At 39.9% G+C, this 22,809-nt stretch overlaps 1 protein-coding gene and 1 long non-coding RNA gene across 5 annotated transcripts in view; both read right to left on the bottom strand.

The window, feature by feature from the left end:
* The window catches only part of LOC127881759 (E3 ubiquitin-protein ligase RNF123-like), a 75,146-nt gene that overhangs the window by 46,356 nt on the left and 5,981 nt on the right, over positions 1–22,809 (bottom strand). For all 4 annotated transcript variants that reach the window (XM_052429860.1, XM_052429861.1, XM_052429863.1 and 1 more), the window contains exons 6-10: positions 14,425–14,479; positions 12,647–12,732; positions 10,276–10,362; positions 6,610–6,677; positions 2,886–3,014 (exon numbers count right to left, since the gene is read on the bottom strand). In XM_052429860.1, the coding sequence (XP_052285820.1) occupies positions 2,886–3,014; positions 6,610–6,677; positions 10,276–10,362; positions 12,647–12,732; positions 14,425–14,479 (425 nt within the window). The remainder of the gene's footprint in view (positions 1–2,885; positions 3,015–6,609; positions 6,678–10,275; positions 10,363–12,646; positions 12,733–14,424; positions 14,480–22,809) is intronic.
* On the bottom strand, positions 3,647–4,806 carry LOC127881800 (uncharacterized). Its single transcript, XR_008050281.1, has 2 exons — positions 4,092–4,806; positions 3,647–3,801 (listed from the first exon to the last, which is right to left on the bottom strand). It is a non-coding gene; the product is annotated as an uncharacterized LOC127881800 (long non-coding RNA).

The raw sequence follows: 22,809 nt of genomic DNA on the forward strand, positions 1-22,809 counted from the left end.
ATAGGGATAGTATAAAACTACATGAAGGAGCTTTTCCCCTTCAATAGGGTATGTGGGGACTTGAGTTAGGGATAATATAAAACAACATGAAGGGGCTGTACCCTTCAATAGGGTATGTGGGGACTTAAGTTAGGGATAGTATAAAACTACATGAAGGGACTGTATCCTTCAATAGGGTATGTGGGGACTTGAGTTAGGGATAGTATAAATCTACATGAAGGGGCTGTACCCTTCAATAGGGTATGTGGGGACTTGAGTTAGGGATAGAATAAAACTACATGAAGGGGCTGTACCCTTCAATAGGGTATGTGGTGACTTAATTTAGGGATAGTATAAAACTACATGAAGGGGCTGTACCCTTCAATAGGGTATGTGAGGACTTGAGTTAGGGATAGTATAAAACTACATGAAGGGACTGTACACTTCAATAGGGTATGTGGGGACTTGAGTTAGAGATAGTATAAAACTACATGAAGGAGCTGTACCCTTCAAAAGGGTATTTGGGGACTTGAGTTAGGGATAATATAAAACTACATGAAGGGGATGTACTCTTTAATAGGGTATGTGGGGACTTAAGTTAGGGATAGTATAAAACTACATGAAGGGACTGTACCCTTTAATAGGGTATGTGGGGACTTGAGTTAGGGATAGTATAAAACTACATGAAGGGACTGTACCCTTCAATAGGGTATGTGGGGACTTGAGTTAGGGATATTATAAAACTACATGAAGGGGCTGTACCCTTCAATAGGGTATGTGCAGACTTGAGTTAGGGATAGTATAAAACTACATGAAGGGGCTGTACCCTTCAATAGGGTATGTGGGGACTTGAGTTAGGGATAGTATAAAACTACATGAAGGGGCTATACTCTTCAATAGGGTATGTGGGGACTTGAGTTAGGGATAGTATAAAACTACATGAAGGGGCTGTACCCTTCAATAGGGTATGTGGGGACTTGAGTTAGGGATAGTATAAAACTACAAAAAGGAGCTGTACCCTTCAATAGGGTATGTGGGGACTTGAGTTAGGGATAATATAAAACTACATGAAGGGGCTGTATCCTTCAATAGGGTATGTGGGGACTTGAGTTATGGATAGTATAAAACTACATGAAGGGGCTGTACCCTTCAATAGGGTATGTGGGGACTTGAGTTAGGGATAGTATAAAACTACATGAAGGGACTGTATCCTTCAATAGGGTATGTGGGGACTTGAGTTAGGGATAGTATAAAACTACATGAAGGGACTGTATCCTTCAATAGGGTATGTGGGGACTTGGGTTAGGGATAGTATAAAACTACATTAAGGGGCTGTACCCTTCAATAGAGTATGTGGGGACTTGAGTTAGGGATAGCATAAAACTACATGAAGGGACTGTATCCTTCAATAGGATATGTGGGGACTTGAGTTAGGGATAGTATAAAACTACATGAAGGGACTGTACCCTTCAATAGGGTATGTGGGGACTTGAGTTAGGGATAGCATAAAACTACATGAAGGGACTGTACCCTTCAATAGGGTATGTGGGGACTTGAGTTAGGGATAGTATAAAACTACAAGAAGGGGCTGTACCCTTTAATAGGGTATGTGGGGACTTGAGTTAGGGATAGTATAAAACTACATGAAGGGGCTGTACCCTTCAATAGGGTATGTGGGGACTTGAGTTAGGGATAATATAAACTACATGAAGGGGCTGTACCCTTCAATAGGGTATGTGGGGACTTGAGTTAGGGATAGTATAAAACTACATGAAGGGGCTGTACCCTTCAATAGGGTATGTGGGGACTTGAGTTAGGGATAGTATAAAACTACATGAAGGGGCTGTACCCTTCAATAGGGTATGTGGGGACTTGAGTTAGGAATAGTATAAAACTACATGAAGGGGCTGTACCCTTCAATAGGATATGTGGGGACTTGAGTTAGGGATAGTATAAAACTACATGAAGGGGCTGTACCCTTCAATAGGGTATGTGGGGACTTGAATTAGGAATAGTATAAAACTGTGTCATACTTGAGAACATATAAACCTCACTCTGGGGAAACTGTGGAGTTGCTCATTAGCCTGTGCTGACTGCACAGGCTAATCTGGGGCGACACATTACGTACATGCCTTAAGCCCAGTTTTCCCTGAAAATTGGCTCTTATTAATAGTGTTATAACATGACCTACGCTCCAGGAGTGAAATACCGTTATGCTCAATTTTGTTTATTACATGGCTGTTATTACACTAGTTATATAACTGTGAAATGACGTCATTTTTGTGACGAAATGACGTCATAATTCCAGCAAATTTCTTCAGTTAAACTCTTTTACAATGTAATAAAAAGGGGAAAAGAGCATAAAATAAAGAGTGAGCAAATGTGTTGGTCATGTTATAAATAGAATCTTAGATTCGTGGTCATTTTGTATTGAATTTATTAAACTCGTCATCTAAATAAAGATAAAAACTCGGCAAGCCTCGTTTTATCTTTATTTAGATGACTCGTTTAATAAATTCAATACAAAACGACCACTCATGCAAGATCCTATATATATTTTAGAAACATATTGATAATTAAATGCATCGGTTGACAAATGAGTATTGATTTAGCGACAGACTACACTGTGATGCTGTCTACATACTCTAAACTTAACCAATCAGAATTCAGATGTTTTTGTATAAGTCATAAGAAAAGATATTTGTTCAATATTGTCAAGAAAAGAAGTTCGTTCATTATTGTTATGTGTTCATTTTCAAATTCACTACAAATCAAGAAAAAGCTGTGATTACTGCATGAAATTATTTTTAAGACATGTTGAAAAAAACAACATCAGCATTTACATATAAAAGTAGACAAACTTTGCAAAGTATAATTAACAGCAGCAGACACATACAATAAAAGGATATTTAAGGGGTGTGGCCCCAAAATTGGCCCTGAGACTTTCCCCCATGGACAGGCTCACAGCAGGAAAGTAGGCCCAGTTTGGTCCAAGGCGCACATTTGAGAAGGCCTCACCAAGATACTTGCCATTCCTAAAATTGTACAACAGGTACCACATTACTCTCATGATGTAAAAACTGGGCTTAATGCATGTCCGTAAAGTGTCGTCCCAAATGTTCCTGTGCAGTCCGTACAGGCTAATCCGGAACGACACTTTCTGCTAATAATGGCATTTTTGGTTTAAATGAAGTCTGTTCTTGGCAAAAATCCTGTTTAGGTGGAAAGTGTCATCCAAGATGTTCCTGTGCAGTATGCACAGGCTAATCAGGAAAGGCACTTTCTGTTCTAATAGTATTTTTGGTTTTAAGGAAGTCTCTTCTTAGCCAAACTCCAGTTAAGGTGGAAAGTGTCATCTCAGATTATCTGGGACAATACTTCATGCACATGCATTGAGCCCAGTTTTTCGAGAATGAGGCTTAATTAAAACAAAAAACTCCATGCAACAAGAGGGCCAAGATGGCCCTAGTTCGCTCACCTGAGAGGAGTTGGTTCATTCAATCTTTACCAAATGTCAAACTTGACCTAGATATTGTCCAGACAAACATCCTGGTCAAGTTTCATCATTATTTCATCTGCGAGTCATGATCAATGTACCTATGAAGTTTCATGATCCTAGGCGTAAGCATTCTTGAGTTATCATCCGGAAACCATTTTACTATTCAGGTCACCGTGACCTTGACCTTTGACCTAGTGACCTGAAAATCAATAGGGGTCATCTGCGAGTCATGATCATTGTACCTATGAAGTTTCATGATCCTAGGCATAAGCGTTCTTGAGTTATCATCCAGAAACCATTTTACTATTTCAGGTCACCGTGACCTTGACCTTTGACCTAAAGACCTAAAAATCAATAGGGGTCATCTGCGAGTCATGATCAATGTACCTATGAAGTTTCATGATCCTAGGCATAAGCGTTCTTGAGTTATCATCTGGAAACCATTTTACTATTTCGGGTCACCGTGACCTTGGCCTTTGACCTAGTGACCTGAAAATCAATAGGGGTCATCTGCGAGTCATGATCAATGTACCTATGAAGTTTCATGATCCTAGGCATAAGCGTTCTTGAGATATCATCCGGAAACCATTTTACTGCATTGGGTCACTGTGACCTTGACCTTTGACCTAGTGACCTGAAAATCAATAGGGGTCATCTGCGAGTCATGATCAATGTATCTATGAAGTTTCATGATCCTAGGCATAAACGTTCTTGAGTTATCATCCGGAAACCATTTTACTGCATTGGGTCACTGTGACCTTGAACTTTGACCTAGTGACCTGAAAATCAATAGAGGTCATCTGCGAGTCATGATCAATGTATCTATCAAGTTTCATGATCCTAGGCATAAACGTTCTTGAGTTATCATCCGGATACCATTTTACTATTTCGGTCATCGTGACCTTGACCTTTGACCTAGTGACCTGAAAATCAATAGGGGTCATCTGCGAGTCATGATAAATGTACCTATGAAGTTTCATGATCCTAGGCATAAGCGTTCTTGAGTTATCATCTGGAAACCATTTTACTATTTCAGGTCATCGTGACCTTGACCTTTGACCTAGTGACCTGAAAATCAATAGGGGTCATCTGCGAGTCATGATCAATGTACCTATGAAGTTTCATGATCCTAGGCCAAAGCATTCTTGAGTTATCATCCGGAAACCATTTTATTATTTCGGGTCGTGACCTTGACCTTTGACCTAGTGACCTGAAAATCAATAGGGGTCATCTGCGAGTCATGATCAATGTATCTATGAAGTTTCATGATCCTAGGCATAAGCGTTCTTGAGATATCATCCGGAAACCATTTTACTGCATTGGGTCACTGTGACCTTGACCTTTGACCTAGTGACCTGAAAATCAATTGGGGTCATCTGCGAGCATGATCAATGTACCTATGAAGTTTCATGATCCTTGGCATAAGCGCTCTTGAGTTATCATCAGGAAACCATCTGGTGGACGGACGAACCGACATGAGCAAAACAATATACCCCCTCTTCTTTGAAAGGGGGGGGGGCATAATGAGAAAACTGCCCCCCTCCCAGCAGCCATGTTATTCAACTGACCGGAACCATTTTTGAACCCAACTCTCGTACCAAGGAAACAAATGCACTGAGCAAATTTCATGAAAATTGGGCAAAAAATGTGACTTCTACTGTGTTCACATGTTTTCACTATATAGATATAGAGAAAAATGCCCCGCCCACTGGCGGCCATGTTTTTTTACCTATCCCAACCATTTTCAAACTCGTCCGAGATATCAATAAAACCAATGTTTTGACCAACTTTCATGATGATTGGGCAAAAATTGATACTTCTAGAGTATTTACAAGGTTTCTCTTTAGCCAAATAGGGAAAACTGCCACTATATACATATTGAAAAAAATGCCCCGCCCACTGGCGGCCATGTTTTTTCACCGATCTCGACCATTTTCGAACTCGTCCGAGACATCAATTGAGTGTTTACAAGGTTTCTCTATAGCCAAATAAGGAAAACTGCCCCGCCCACTGGCGGCCATGTTTTTCAACGGATCGGAACCACTTTTGAACTCAACCAAGATATCATTAAGACAAACATTTTGACAAAGCAACATGAAGATTGGGCATGAAATGTGATTTCTACAGTGTTTACAAGGTTTTTCTTTTTTTTGACCTAGTGACCTAGTTTTTGACCAGGCACAACCCAGTTTCGAACTTGGCCAAGATTTTATTGGGACAAAGCTTCTGACCAAGTTTCATGAATATGGGACAAGAAATGTGGCCTCTACAGTGTTTACAAGCAAATGTTTACGGACAGACGGACGGACGGACATACGACGGACAAAGACCGGTCACAAAAGCTCACCTGAGCAATCATAATGCAATATTTGAAATTTTGCAAAACAAAAATTATCTGCTCTGTAATTTATATGTTAGAGTAAAAGTTTTGGCACAAAGAATTTAAAGAGCACACAAGTACCTTTTCTGATTAGGTCTGGTCACAGCTTAAAACATTTTGAGCAAAAGATAATATTAGGGTTGTACTCTAAAAATGGTGACACTCAATTCCCTTACCGGTCACCATTTTCTGATGTTCATAGAAATTTGCATGGGGATAGAGAGAATAATAGGTTGGTTATCTGGCAAGTCGCAGGAATTTATCGGGTGAGCCGAAGGCGAAAACGATATGATCCTCTGACGAGCCAGATAACCATTCTCCATCCACGTCACCAGCATATTATTCTATTTATCATTTATTTCTTTTTATTTTATGATTTTTTTTCACCGTTTATTTACACTGTAAAAGAGTTTAACTAGAGAGTTTTGTTGGAATAATGACATCATTTCAAATGATGTCATTATTCCAGCAAAACGCTCCAGTTAAACTTATTATTTTCACAGTTAAACAGAGCGACTGACGGATATTCGAGGTCACGTGGTTAACTAGCCTAATATCTTTTGGCTTATAAGGTTACCTGGTGATCAGGCTGATTTAAAGGCATGTGACAGGATTAAATTCCATACACACGCAGGGCCAATCAGAATATGAACTTGATTTTCCAGCCAGTGACTTACTGGCTACATGATGCTGTATGGGTACTGCTTCCTAAAGAGCAAACCTATTGTTATCAGTAACCATAGTTACATACCTGTAAAATCCTATTGACCCATTATCACAATCGATTGCACATGTTATCACATCACCGGTACACCATTGCTGAAAACAACATATATTTTATGATATGAAATGCACAAATTGACAGAAATGCTATTTATAAGTGAAAATGCAATTTTTTGGTGGGTACTCTAAGCCATAATAATATCACATTTCCCATACACGTTAAAGTCAAAAGTACAACATAAGAAATCCTAAAATTTAAGATCAAATGCAAATGCCAGATTTGATGAATCCATAAAATTTCATGTCACCAGAAATACATTAAAGGGATCTTTTCACGCTTTGGTAAATTGACAAAATTGAAAAAAGTTGTTTTAGATTCACAAATTTTCGTTTTAGTTATGATATTTGTGAGGAAACAGTAATACTGAACATTTACCATGGTCTAATATTATGGAAGGGTTTATCTGCCAGTACATGCAAATTGCTAAATGGCAATTATTTATTGCTTATTGACAACTACATTTTGATATATTAAAACTTGCATTTGAATTCTGTTACAATGCAACTCTATTTGTGTTTCTTGCATTTGCTGTATAAACAATGCATTATGCATGCGCCTTAATGTTAATGTTTATAGAAGGGAAAATCCACAAGTCCATTCATGTTGCTAAATGACAATTGAATATTGCTTAATGACAAGTGCATATTGCTTAATTATAACTCCATGTTGACAAATTACAACTGCATCATGATATATGACAAATGCTTTTTCTATAATGCTATTCGTTATCAACATAATGTTTGTACATTTCAACTTTACACTAATGATTACACTAGCAATTACACTAGTAATTACACTAGTTATTCAACAAGACGAAAGCAATAAGCACTAAGCATGTTGCAAGTCATAACGCAACATGAAGTTAATCCAATGCGACATGACAATTTGTAATGTGTAATTTATATAAAGTGGAGAACCAAAAATATCGGGAATATTTAACTCAAAGCTATATATCGACTTATTAAATCACTGGCTATTTCTGTCGAAATGCCCCGTCTCTGCGAGTCTGTAAAAAAGCCAAAAGCCGGCTGGTATTGTTTACACAAGCAAATCGAAGTATGGTTAATAAGTATGTTGGTCAGTACTTTTGTACATCCGTCTTTACCTGTCAGCCACAAATGAAACGCTGAGCATTTACACAGATGGGTTAATTGAAATCAAACGATATTTTGTCGATCTTATGCAGTTATTTAATTTCTTAGGATTTCGAAATACTGGCAATGACGCGGTGGCCGCACAGGTATAACAGTTGCAGTACTCAACTGTATCTCTTACTATTGCATCTCTTACGGGAATTGAGTTCGTCAGGATGGAGTAAGTTGCGTAACATCTCAAACGCATTAGGTTGATTGGTGGATGGATAATTGAATGGATGGATATTGATTGATAAATTGCTTGATTTGTTTTAGACTTTGTAAGCCTCATGTGGCTCACTGGCTAACAACCTGAAATCACCGCAGGTTAAGCGTACGCTTTAATCTTAAGCAGACCGCGGATTTGACTGACTGTGATGGACGTTAGTCTATCGTACGTGAGGTACTTTTCATACCACTTAATATTTTGACCAACACACGCATATGGAACAATAAGCGCAAGTGTTACCAAAAAAAGTTAGCAGAGAACATTAATTGTTATAAACAATAATATGAACATCTGTATGCTCCGCTAAAAGATTTCACTGAAGCATTATAGTCGCTGCTTTATTCGTCCGTCCGCAGTGGTTGATACACATGATTCTCACCTAGGTAACCCAGGCTGAATATCCACTCACTGAGCATGCGAGATTGGTTGGTGGTCGACATACCTCCCACAAAGCACAAAACCGCATCAAAACAGAAAATAATTTAGTCAAAACTGAATAGCTAACAATATCAGCTATAATGCATATGAATCCCAACTTTCGTGTGTCTAGTTCGTTAGTTAGGTATTGCTTGGACACACTCTGGATCCTCACATAATGCAGTCTCAGGCGCTGAAGTACCTCATAAACTAGGTCATAAACTTGTTCATCAACAACTGTTCAGAATGCACTAAATCTTCATGATGAAAGCACAGAACACACACATAAAAACAAACACCGCGCATACGCGAGCACACATATAAACGCACACATATACACTAACGCACACATGTGTATCGTGGTCGTACGTCAAAGTACCGTATGTTTTGCAAGTTGCATATAAATAATATTATTTATTTATTAACTAGTCTACACGAATACATCTCTTCACGAAGGTTATTATCAGCAAAACTAGTTTGGACGCAAATATTGTTTCGACAAAAGTAGTCCACACCCCGTAAATTATCATACACACGCCAGAGTTGTCTCCCTGTATAATAATTTTTGCTAGAAAGTCAAATTTCTTATTCGTTCCCTGTAATGTTATAACGCATTTTTTGCATAGTAAGATGAATGAAGCAACAAGAAGATAGCCACATAAACAATTTAACAGAAATGATGCATACGTCATACACTGGCAAGAAAATAGGATTAACATACATTGAGTAAATATTATAACGAACTATGCAAGCCATATTAAAGAACTGATGGAAAAAAAACTCGTCCCGTGTTTTCTTTCCTATGACTTTTGCAAAATGAAATTTAAAGTACTAATTATATTGTAACATTTCAACACGTAAAGTACAGAGAGAATTTACATTACATTTTACTTTATTACATAAGAAGAAGAACTAATAAATTATAACAAAGGAGTAAACATATGCCATTAAGACCCATGGATTCATTATAAACACTGTCACTCAAACGTATCATTTCAATTAATATCATAAATAGAAAAATGCAAATAAAATGGCGACATGGAAAATGAATTGCATGATATACAATGTCATAAAGCAAAATGCAATTATAAATAGCAACATGGAAAATGAATTGCATGATATACAATGTCATAAAGCAAAATGCAATTATAAATAGCAACATGGAAAATGAATTGCATGATATACAATGTCATAAAGCAAAATGCAATTATAAATAGCAACATGGAAAATGAATTGCCTGAAATACAATGCCATAAAGCATAATGCGAGAACTGGCAGATAAACCCTTCCATATAATATAGCCATTAAATGCATCTTTGAAACGATTGAATAATTTGGAGAGTTCTGTTGTTGTCGTTTAAATTTGTGAAACTACAAAGATTGCTTATATAAACTATAATATATGTCCTGTTTACGTACTTGGCAGGATGGCCGAGGGGTCTAATTGGTATTTACTTTTACTTCAAGACTCCGGGGGTCACTGGTTCAAGCCCTGCTGCGGGCTACTTTTTTTCCCTTTTTTAAATTTTATTCTTGATCTTTTACTGGAGCTTTTTAGATCCAATGTTAACATTTATCAATATAAAGCATTTAATGACAAACTTCAAAACATGCCAAAATCTGTGAAAAGGCCCCTTTAACCTACAGTGCATGATCAAGGCATAAAAATTAAAAAATGTAAAATATTGAAATCCCCAAATATGATTTACATATAATTTATTTTATCAAAAATAAACTATAAACACTGATACACAAGTGTAATTGCTAATCTAATATAAGTGATGAGTACACATTTATTTTCAATATACTTTGAAGATATAGAAGGCATGTAAACCACATAAGAAGTTATCTTACCTCTCCATATTTCTGTGTGGTTTTGTTCCACTTGCGCTGCCTGTTGCCATCATATGCGTAGGAATCTTCTGTATCACCAACACCATCCTGTTCAAACAAAGAAAACTGTTGTCATGAATGACACTTCCTGCCTTAACTGGATTTGTGTTTAGAGGAGCCTCCCTTATAAAAGCCCATTAACACTCAAAATCAACGAATATTTCGTAAAACGAGCATTTTGTATCATGTTACATCTATGTTACCATGATCCATCTAGTGTTGAAATTTTGGCTATTGCTATAAGGAACACTGATTTTGTATGGGTTAACTTTATTTTACAAAATATTTTACGAAATATTCGTTGATTTTGAGTACTTATGTGGCTTTAATGAAAATTGCATAAAAGCGGAAAGTGTTGTCCCTGATTAGCCTGTACAGAATCCACAGGCTAATCTGGTCTGGACACTTTACGCACAAGCATTAGTGTCAGTATTCCCAGAACCAGGCTTCTGTTGGTAAATAATGTAAACCTTGTTCACACAATTAAATTTTTAAATATTTGTTAGGCAAACAAACAAAAGCCTTCCAAAAACCTCCTTCTTAGAGAATATTATTACAAAACTGCACATTGTGGTCACAATCAATGTTGGTCATATGTTGGTAAATGAACAAATTGAGCAGTCCATAGTCGATACTCCACTACTAACACTAAGATCATAAAGAGGTTAGTCTAAACCTATTAATTTTAGCTTAATTGCAACTAAATAAAAGGACTCCTTGAAAAGTCCATTTCCTGGGTAGATCAAGTAATTGGTGTCTTTTTGAGGACTGACCCCACAGTGGGGATCGAATCCATGACCTCCCAGTTGCTAGGCTGACACCATATCCATTATCCCATGACAACCAACATTAAGAGGTTGACAAAGCTCCTGAGAGAACATAAAGAGATTGACTTACCTCCTGAGAGAACATAAAGAGATTGACATCAGGGCTCGAAATTAACACTCGCACACTCGCAAAATGCGAGTGAAAAATACCGATTGGGAGTTAAGTTTTAAGCCACTAGAATTTTTTTGCGAGTAAAGAAATAGTGAAAAAAGAGTAATATTGCTAAATGCGCTCGACGTTGTGGACGCTAAACCGCAGGTCAATTTATAGAACGTCCGAATACCCGTATGCGGAAGCTCGCACCTTGTAAGTAGACTGGTATACTTATAGTACATATATGCAGATGGTATTGGTACAAAGAACGTGAAACAGTCGATTATCCACACATTTTCATTATAAGAGACATAAAACTTAAACAGTCATGGCGTTGAAGCGAAAAATAACTTCTTTTTGCCCACTGATGGAAATAACAATACGAAATATAAAGCAAAGTTAACCGTTGAGTTAGGTAAAAAAAACGGAAATTAAATCTTTCTACGAAAACAGTGAAAAGTGGGAAAAAGAACTTAATATATAACACTAAAACTTGTTGTTGATGTCATATTTTATTTTGTTTTAATAGTACTAAACTAATGTCCAAACTTGCTTTTATTTATGTTTCCAGCAAAGTTTGCGAGAATGTTTTTGATTTTGCGAGTTGGTATTAAAGCTGCTCGCATTTTTTGCTAGTAGAAAAAAAAGTTAAATTCGAGCCCTGGACATACCTCCTGAGAGAACATAAAGAGGTTGACATAGCTCATGAGGGAACATAAAGAGGTTGACATACCTCCTGAGAGAACATAAAGAGGTTGACATACCTCCTGAGAGAACATAAAGAGGTTGACATACCTCCTGAGAGAACATAAAGAGGTTGACATACCTCTTGAGAGAACATAAAGAGGTTGACATACCTCCTGAGAGAACATTAAGAGGTTGACATACCTCCTGAGAAAGTATAAAGAGGTTGACATACCTCCTGAGAGAACAAAGAGATTGACATACCTCCTGAGAGAACATAAAGAGATTGACTTACCTCCTGAGAAAACAAAGAGATTGACATACCTCCTGAGAGAACATAAAGAGGTTGACATAGCTCATGAGAGAACATAAAGAGGTTGACATACCGCCTGAGAGAACATAAAGAGGTTGACATACCTCTTGAGAGAACATAAAGAGGTTGACATACCTCCTGAGAGAACATTAAGAGGTTGACATACCTCCTGAGAGAGTATAAAGAGGTTGACATAGCTCCTGAGAGAACATAAAGAGGTTTACATACCTCCTGAGAGAACATTAAGAGGTTGAGATAGGTCCTGAGATAACATTAAGAGGTTGACATACCTCATGAGAGAACATAAAGAGGTGGATATACCTCCTGAGAGAACATAAAGAGGTTGACATACCTCCTGAGAGAACATAAAGAGGTTGACATGGCTCCTGAGAGAACATAAAAAGGTTGACATACCTCCTGAGAGAACTTGCACTTGAGTGTACACCACCCCACCTGCATCACTCCCTTTGAGCCTAGCATCACCTCAAACATCCATCGCCCTAGAAAGAAAAGACAACCGTTGTGGTAAATCAATGTCATTGTTGTCTCGTTCAATGTCATTGTTGTCAGACTGTTACATTTTATCAACTCATAGTGCCAATTAATTAATTTAATATATTCTTAGAAACTTTTCCTTTGTGTATTTTAATGAAATTTTATAACTTATTACTGAATTTCAAACATATGTGAACAAGGCTTTGAATTTAAGGTCGCCGTGGTGTAATGGATATGGTGTCCGCCTTGCGACCGGGAGGTCACGGGTTCGATCCCCGCTGTGGGAGCGTTCTTTCGATCTCCCATATAGACACCAAGTACTGGTTCTAGGCCCAGGAAACGGACTCGAGAGCATTTCAAATAAGTAGGAATTACTTTCTATGCAATCGAGCTAAAATAAATAGGTTTAAACTAAACTAAGGCTTTGAATTGTGAAATTAAAAAGGAGCATTGGATCATCAAGCACAATGTAAGAGTTGACTTCTTAAATAACTTGAATTATAATTCCGCAATTTTACATATGAAAATCTACAAATTGTTCAAATTTAGTTTGGAGCATTTCCTACAACACCCACAGGCATCAAGTACAACATCAGTACAACACCTTATTAACCCTTTCCCATTCAGATTCAAAGTGAAAATGGCTCTAAGCAACCAGCACAGGGCCTCACTTGCCATTTATCAAATTAGCCACTGGCAACACAATAGCTAATTTGGCTCAAGAAGAGCTACAGCTTTTCCTTCATAAAACTTCATAAAGTCGCCACATGAAAACAAGAGTTCCGAGGTCAGAGACATATGCCCCACCCAACAGGGCTCTGACCTAGTGACCCCAATTTCAACAGGGGTCATCTACTGTCCATGGCCAATGCACATGTGAAGTATCAAGCCAATCGGTCAATTCGTTGATGAGTTGATAATAATCGATTTTCACACTTATTGTGACAGTAACCTTGACCTTTGACCTAGTGACCTCAATTCCAATAGGGGTCATCTACTGTTTAAGGACGATGAAATTGAAAGTATCAAACCTATCAGTCAATGAATTGACGAGTTTTTGATCATAAACGATTTTCACACTTATTGTGTTTTTGACCTTGAACTTGGACCTAGTGACCCCAATTTTTTCAAAAGGGGTTATCTACTTCCAAGGCCAATGTACATGAGAATTATCAAGCCAATCGGTCAATTCATTGAAGATTTATTGATTGTAAAAGATTTGTACACGTATCATGACACCGATATTGAAATTTTATCTAGTGACCCCAATTTCAAATAGGAGTCATCTACTATTCAAGGCCAATTTCGGTCAATGCGTTGATGAGTTATTGATCAGAAACAAACTGGTCTACCGACAGACCGACCGACCAACATCCAGCAAAACAATATACCATCTCTTCTTCGAAGTGGGGCATAATAATCACTATGTTTTAACTTTTAAGGTACTTTTGGCTCATGAAAATTTTCAGCCAGTGGCAACCCTGAACCAGCACAAAACCAGAACAGCCCACAAATAACTCAGGTTCAGGTTTTATGGGGTTTGCTGCTCAGAAGCATTCTAGAATTGGAAATGAAGCCTTTAAAACTTGAACCTATTGAGAAAGCTCCTTTATTTACCTAGATTTTCTAAGGGACTACAAATGAGTCAAAATGCATGTCTGAGCGGTAATGGGTTATGAGCCAAAGGAAAACATTACCTTTGTATACACAGCAGTTGGCCCTTATGCTGCTGAAATTGCCTTGACTTGTCAGCTTTGAAATAGAACAAGTTAAGTTATAAATGTAAATACCATGTAAATATGTGGACAAATACCATAGATTAAATTATAATACTTTTACAAATTTAACGGCCAAACAAATTATGCTTTCAATATTATACAATCTAAACATTTTATTTCAGAAAAACACGTACATAGCCAATGTAAAAGCTTGCAAAACCAGTACAGTAATACAACATTAACAGTTGTATATACTATCAAATGGACACGATAATAAATCATTCATTCCGTACAAGCTAATCAGGGACGACACTTTCCACTTTCATGGAATTTTTCGTTTTAAGGAAGTCTTTAAGAAACAAAAATAAAGTCTAAGGAGTATTTCTAACACGGCACGCAACTTGTTTTCTATAGACAAAGAAGGAAATCAAGTGTGGGTTTTTCTGCAATATTTTATGGGCAGAGCTTAATGTTTCGAAAATAGTTCCGAATAAATAAAGAAAATATGGCAGTAAAATGCACGTGCTAAAACCCGCTCTAAAAGAAATGTAATAAATGTAGCATGTATATAAATGTAATGAAACAACAAATTGCATATTTGGTGATAAATGGCATAACCACGCCTACAAAGAATGTTAATTGTTAGGAAACGTAATTCAGATAACATTTATAGCATGTCAGCTTTTCAGTAGCATCAATAAACTTGACGTCATTAAGTTTCTACGATTCTACGATTCAATGAAAGTGACGTCATTTGCAAAATATTTATGAATGAAAACAACGTCATATGTTTGTACAATTTAATGACGTCACTTAATAGTGGACATTGTACTAAGAAGGGCGGAGTATTGAAAAATATAGTTCACGTCCTAAAGCTTGAACCAAATCAATCAGAATCGTGTTAGAATCGAAATAATATTTTTCTATGATGGTTTGTTTTCGAATAACCCACAGTAAGTTGTATAGATGCGTGTTATCAAATCATTCGTGCTTCGCACTCGTGATTTAATTGCTACGCATCTATACTCCTTACTGTGGGTTATTCGACAACAAACCATGATAGAAAAATATAATTTCTTATGTGACACATCTATTAAGCCCCATTTTCCGAGAGCGACTAATTTAAACAAGAGCACCGCATAACGGGTGCCAACGCTCGGCTGCGGGAGCAGTTTTGAATAAATGAAAGCTTGTCAGAATATTTTTTCTTTAAGGTCACAGTGACCATGACCTTTGACCTAGTGACCAAAATATGGGTGTGGCGTGTAGAACTCATCAAGGTGCATCTACATATGAAGTTTCAAAGTTGTAGGTGGAAGCACTTTGATTTTAGAGCCAATGTTAAGGTTTTAGCACTGCAGACGGCGGACAGAGGACGACGAGTTGGCTATGAAAAATCCTCGTGTTTTCTCCAAAAACAGCCAAGCTAAAAAAGCATGACAAGACATATTGTTGCGAGCCAACTGTTCCGTATTCTTGTCAGGAATAGTTCAATAATAGTTCAATAATAATAATGTGGTTTTTACGCTTATTTACTAAAACGAGGAAAACAAGTCATTTTAAAACTTCATTAATCTTTTATTCTTTAACGTCGAAACTCATAGAAGTTATATTTTCATTAACACAACGTAAACATTAACAGTGTAAATTTCTTAACGGTTCAAATACACCACGCAATACGATGATTTCTCAGAAACAAGTCAAATATTTTAAACAATTCTCTCACGCAAGTGTCCAACACTCATTCACCACAAGAGTATACGTTTTAAATAAAATAAACAATCTTTAATATATTAATATAAGATATCTTTGTTGGGTTAAAGTCTATTATTTAGTTACAGTAGCAATTAATATGAACTCAGTTTATATTAAGTTTTTCTTACAAGTTTCTGAATAATTAATAAAAGATGTTATGCCCTTGATGTTATGGCCTGACTGAATTACTTAATAAAGTTCATGAAACCTTAAATACTCGAGCGACCCAAAAGGTTGGTCAATGCCCAGTTTTTATGGCCCGACCAAGAATTCTTGGTCGCCTGCCCCAAAATTACTGGTCATGTACCCAAAATAAATGGTCATTGCCCCAAAAAATGGGTCAATGACGTCGATTGACCACAAAAAGTGGTCATGAACGCTCGAAATGCATTGAAACGACATCACCAAAAGACACCGCCATATTGGATTTTGAACAAAAATTTATGTAAAACAATCTATGGGCGCTTAGAAAGATGGATACACCACTTTAAACAAGTATTTAACAGAGATTACATCATATCTAAAAATAACCTGTTTCATGCTAAGTTCACTGCAGACAATAGTTCAAACCTGACCATAATGCAACGCGACAAATGGCTGCGACCAGATCAGAAATGAGAATGGTCTGACAATAACCTACGAAAATGTACTCATTTATGCATATTAAAATAGATATACGACGAAGATGACAAGGTATGATCACTTAACATTTTGTTAGTGTAATACGTGTGAACACACTTAGATATAATGACATAAAATCGAAGATCAAATGCAGTAACAACAACAACAACAGTGGACTTTGCATTAAACGGATGAAATGATTTTAAACAGCTATGTCTTTTGTTTGTATGATGCTCTGTGAAATGAACCAGTTCACATGCAAATTAAATTATGGCTGCTTAAATATTCAACACATGAGTTGTACAGCAATGGGTAAGTTAAGTTATATTCATAATGTGTATAAACAAATGTTAGGTACATTTGATGTTCCTATATGCAGGGCATATCATTACCCCCCTGTCTTTTTGGCAAAACTCCTGTTGCCACAGTCCACAGGTAATTGTAACAAATGTACATGTTATTAAACATAAATATAAAGTTTTAGAATATAATGTTCACTGATGGCACGCTGGTTTATGGTTTTATATTTTTTAAAATTTTCCTCCGTGCAGACAACACCCATCTCGGTAGTATCCCTGCTTTGCATGGCTTGAGCTTGTTGTGGTGTACCACTCTGGTTTGGCCTTCTTTGTTTAGCTTGATGGTGAAGTTGATCTCGGAGAATTTTGCTGTTACAAGATAGGGACCATCGTATGCCCTTTCCAACTTAGGTTTGACGCCGACCTTCCTAGTTTCATGCAGGCACCACACCACGTCACCGACTTGATAGTGATGAAAGGACAGCTTGGCATCGTAGACTTCTTTGCTGCGTCGAGCGACCTTTCCGATGTGTTTCCTAGCCACCTCGTGGGCTTTCAACATCCTTTCTTGCAGCCGAAGGACGTACTCGCCTGGGTTTTCTTGCTTCGGTGATGCGTCAACATGGCTGTAGATGAGGCTGGCTGGCATGCGGACTTCTCTTCCTAAAGCTAGCAGGTTGGGGGAAAGTTTGGTACTCTCATGTGGGGTCGACCGGTATGCTGCTGCTAGGCAGGCCAAGTGCTGATCCCAGTCTTCCTGTTCGCCAACAAGATACGCTCTAACCATGCTCAACATCGTTCTGTTAAATCTTTCTACTTGTCCGTTGCCTGCAGGATGACGGGCGCTAGTTCTGGACTTCTTGACCTCTAACAGCTTGCACAGCTCCTTGAAGACCCTGCTCTCAAAGGCTGCGCCCTGGTCGGAATGTATTGCTAACGGGGTACCCCATCTCGCTATGACATCATTTAGGACCATTGATGCGCACACTTCGGCTGTTTGGTTTGGCACTGGGATGATCTCGACGTATTTTGAAAAGACATCCGTTACCACGAGAATGTACCGATTACCGCGCGGAGTGACTGGGAACGGCCCAGTAAAATCGATCGCTAGGACGTCCCAGGGTGCGCCAGACCTGACATGACCCATAGGCGCCCTAGGCGGTTTTTGTGGCTTTTTATCAGCGTCACAAACGGAACAACTGGCAACATATACACGCACATCAGCCTTAATATTGAACCAGTAATAACCTAACGCTAACCTTGCCCTAGTTCGCTTGACCCCTAAATGACCAGAGGTCACACTGTCATGCATTCTACTTAATACCAACTTTCGCAGTGTGTACGGGACAATCAGCTGAAGGCAATCGTGTGTTTCGTTTACCCGCTGAAACTTCCTATATAGCACGTTTTCTACTAGTACGAGCGAGTCTCGTATCACCCAGTAATGACGTGTCTCTGGACTCAACGTTACCATTTCATCAACCGGCGCTTTAATACCATCGCGTATCACACTATAAATTTTAGCTATATAAGGGTCATCACTCTGCATGGCTGCCATTGTTACGCTTGTGAATTCGGTTGCCCATGTGTGCAGAGTAGAACTTCCCCTGTCATCCGATGGACCTGGCTTTGGCACCTCACACTCGCTACTTTTAACACTCTTGATCACAGGCGCGTTTTCGGTTAAAACGACAGGCGTTATGCAATCGTTTTCAGGTGACCCCGAATTCACTTCACCTTCTTCCTTTTCGTTTGGTTTCAACAGCATTAGTTCAGCTCTCCTTCGGCATTTATTGCATGGGCCGCACATCAACGGTTCGCTTGTATCTACGTCGCTGCACGTACAGAACCGGGGACTTTCACAGCGCGATAAAGCGTCACAGTGGGCTTGCTTATTACCTGCTCTATATTCGATGGAAAAGTCATACACGGCCAGAATCTCAATCCATCTCGCGATTTTCCCACTCGGTTCCTTTAAACTAAAGAGCCATATCAACGATTGGTGATCTGTTCTTACAATAAAATGCCGCCCCAGCAAATACTGCCTGAAATACTGGATGAAGTATACTGCCGCTAAAAGCTCTTGCTCAGTTATGCAGTAATTCTTCTCGGCTTTATTCAGCCCCCTGCTGGCGTAGGCAATAACTCGCTCGCGACTCTGCTGTTCTTGGCTCAACACCGCGCCGATTCCCGTGCCGGACGCATCGACGTCGAGGTAAAATGTCCCACCCTCATTCAGTGGATGTCCCATGACGTTTTGGCTAATAAGGGCATCCTTGATTCGTTTAAACGCCATATCACACGCATCGTTCCATTCGAATTTGGCCTCCTTTCTCGTCAGATCAATCAAAGGTCGCGCGATTTTAGCGTAATCTTTTACAAATCGACGATAGTACGAACCAGTAGCCACAAACTGTTTTACCTGCTTCGCGTTTCCGGGCTTTGGCCAATTGACAATTTTTTCAATGTTCGTCGGATCGGGACTTATCCCCTCTCCTGAGACTACGTGACCCAGAAAAATGACTTTTGACTGGAGAAGGCGGCACTTATCTGACTTAAGCTTCAAACCTGCAGTTTGGATACGAAGTAAAACCTCATCAGTTCTCAAAAGGTTTTCCAGCCACGTGGATCCGAACACCACAATGTCATCAATGTAAACTAAACACGTTAGCCAAGTTAAACCTTGTAACGCCAGTTCCATTGTACGCTGGAAGGTGCTTGCAGCGTTATTTAAACCGAAAGGCATTGTTTTCATCTCGTATTGACCATACTTACAGCAAAAAGCGCTCTTAGGAATGTCATCCTTCTTTAACGGTATTTGAAAATACCCTGACGTAAGGTCAAAACAGCTGAAGAAGCTTGACCCGGCCACAGCGTCTAAACAATCTTGGATTCGTGGTAGCGGAAACCCGTCTGGCTTCACTAATGCATTGACCCTTCTATAATCGACGCAAGGTCGTATAGCGCCTGATTTCTTCTTTACCAAAACGATTGGGCTGGCCCAAGGGGATGTACTTTTCTGAATAACGCCTTTCTTAAGCAAATCTTCAAGTGCTTTCTTTTCTTCTTCTGCGTACGCTAATGGAACCCGCCTTGGTCGCTGTTTAACGGGAGCTGCGGTACCTGTGTTTATGGCATGCTCAGATAGATGTGTAAGTCCCAAGTCCCATTCGTCTTTTGAGAACGTGTCTGCGTATTTAACTAACAACCCAGCTATAACGGATTGTTGCTCTTCCGTTTTTCCGACGACTGATTCTTCAAACAGTGATTTCAGGTGTGGGGGCACGTCCATTGCATTGGCAACCGGTAAGTCTGAAATACGGCTGTCCTTTTCAACTGTCATCAACTGTACTCTTCTCACCGTTGTGATGTTATCTCGCTCACCTTCGTTTTCTTCATTTGCTATAACCCCTGTACAACAATCTATCCTCTCTGCCTCTCCGATTTCTGCATGGTGCCGCAACGTTACGCTCGTTGAGAAAGGGTTCAAAACTTTTACCTTACAGGTGACTGCTCTGTTTATGTTCACTAAGGTTGCAGCCATTACCAATGGGTAACGCTGAACGAAACCCTCTGTGGGTTCAATGATAAAATTTTCTTCTTTGTCTTTATCGTCAGCCTCATCGTGTTCAACATAAACATCAACCACCACTTCTGAGAGCCCCGGGATGGCAACATCTTCTGCAACGGTGACTTTCCGTAGCCTCCTTGTAGCTGGTATCAATGGGATTTCTTTCCCTTTTAGCTTGATTATATTCTTGCTTAGGAAGATGTCCGCCTGTCCGTCCTTCTCCCCAGCCAACACATCCAACCCTAGTAGCACTTCGTCCTCAATGTCGGCCACAACTGCTTGACAGATCACCTTTACTGGGCCTAATATAAGATTAAATTCTCCCGCCCCCTTCTCGCGTATTGGTGAACCACCTGCCCCACGCAGCTTGACTGACCCCTTTAGGACCGGCTTGTCCTTGGTGCTCAGCTGGTCATACACGCGACTGGATACTACCGACCTCGAAGCACCTGTGTCGGCGGTGAAGGTCACTGGTGTCTCCCCTATCCACCCTCGGATATAAACGCCAGTGGTCAGCTCTGTTCCCCCCTTCACTCCAGCACAGGGTACTTCGCTCTCCGCCTCGCTTACCCCCGTGTGTTGTTGCTCGCCCTTTAAATCACCGTTGTCTTCGTTTCCTGACAGGACCTCCCTCTGGGCACGAGAGAAGCCCCTCTCTCGTTTAAATGTTCCCGAGATGGCGTTGCACCGTTAGACCTCGTGGGAAATGACTTAACCCTTGTTTGGTTTAGCGGACAGTCTCTTGCGTAGTGGCCGGTTTGATGACACCTGAAGCACTCTACGTCTCTTCTTGGTGGCCGCCTCTGCAAATGTTTCTTTTCCTCTTCCAGTTTCTCTATCCTACTTCTAAGAGTTTTCAATAACTCTTGGTCAGTAGGCTGCTTAACAATGTCGCTTCCCGTGTTCTCGGACATTATAGGCGTACTTCTCTTCTGGTCTGTGACTACTCTGCATGCTGCCCTTTCAGTTTCACATTCTTCTGAGAATTCGTCGTCATGCTCGTCAGTGGTATAAGCTCGTCTGGTTGCATGCTTGTACTCTCGATCGGATTTAATCCCGAATCTCGTTTGAATGAAATTCACCACATGGAACACCGCCTCGTCGATATTCCTTGGTTCCTTGTGGTACTCGACCTCGAACTTCACCTCCTGGTCAACCAGCCCATCGAGGAATCTTCTCACTAGGTCCTCATCTCGTGTGCCTCGATCCCGTTGTTTATGCGCTTTATCGTACAGACGCTTGAGTTCGGCAGCATAGTCTTCCGCTTTTTCCCCATGTTTCTGGTTGCGCCTACTAAACTTGGCTGCGAAAGACCTGCTTGTCTCGATTACGCGGTATCGCCTTGTCAACTCTGAAGTCAGTTCATGATAGTCAGACAACACTTCCATAGGCAGCTGTGCAAACACGAATTCGCTAGCCTGACCTTCTATCATCGGCAGCAGATTGTCAAGCTTATCATCGTCGTCCCAACCATATCTCCTAGCAATCGCGTCGAACTTCGCTGACCATACCGCCCAATCTTCTTTTCCTGTAAATGGTGGTATCTTTGGCACCGGCCGAGTATTCCGCCTTATTGCGGGCCTTCTATAAATGCCATCAGCCCTTGGTGCGTGACGTGCAGGTGCTCGCTGCCTATAATCGTGAACACTTTCGTTTTCGTTGTCTCCCTCCCCGTAGCCGTCTTTGTCCTCATGGCAGTTGTTGCGATTGCCCATCGACTGACGTTGGTAGATGCCGTCGAGCTCCCGTTCCATTAGCGGGTTTCCCGAATCGTGCCTATACGCGTCGTCACGTCGCTGCCGATAACCGTTCCTCGCCTCGCGCTGGACGCCAAACCCGTGCTGTACGCTGTCACGGCCATTGCCAAAATACGCGATATCCCGCTCATGTGCATATTGAGCGCCGACAGGTACATCGCCGTTGAACGCACCCCGGTTGTTGTAGTGACTTTGGCCCTTAAGAACGCGCAGCTCGGATACAACTTCCTTGAGCGCTCCGGCTACCTCGCGCATGAACCCATTGGTAGCGGCCATGCCACCGCCGCCTTCGTTGTCGCTATTTCCGTCCGTGTCGACTTCGATTCGCGTCGCCTTGTACGCTCGATGCGTCCGGCGAGAC

Source organism: Dreissena polymorpha, chromosome 5 (assembly GCF_020536995.1).
Source record: "Dreissena polymorpha isolate Duluth1 chromosome 5, UMN_Dpol_1.0, whole genome shotgun sequence".
In the NCBI taxonomy this organism is placed as follows: Eukaryota; Metazoa; Mollusca; class Bivalvia; order Myida; family Dreissenidae; genus Dreissena; species Dreissena polymorpha.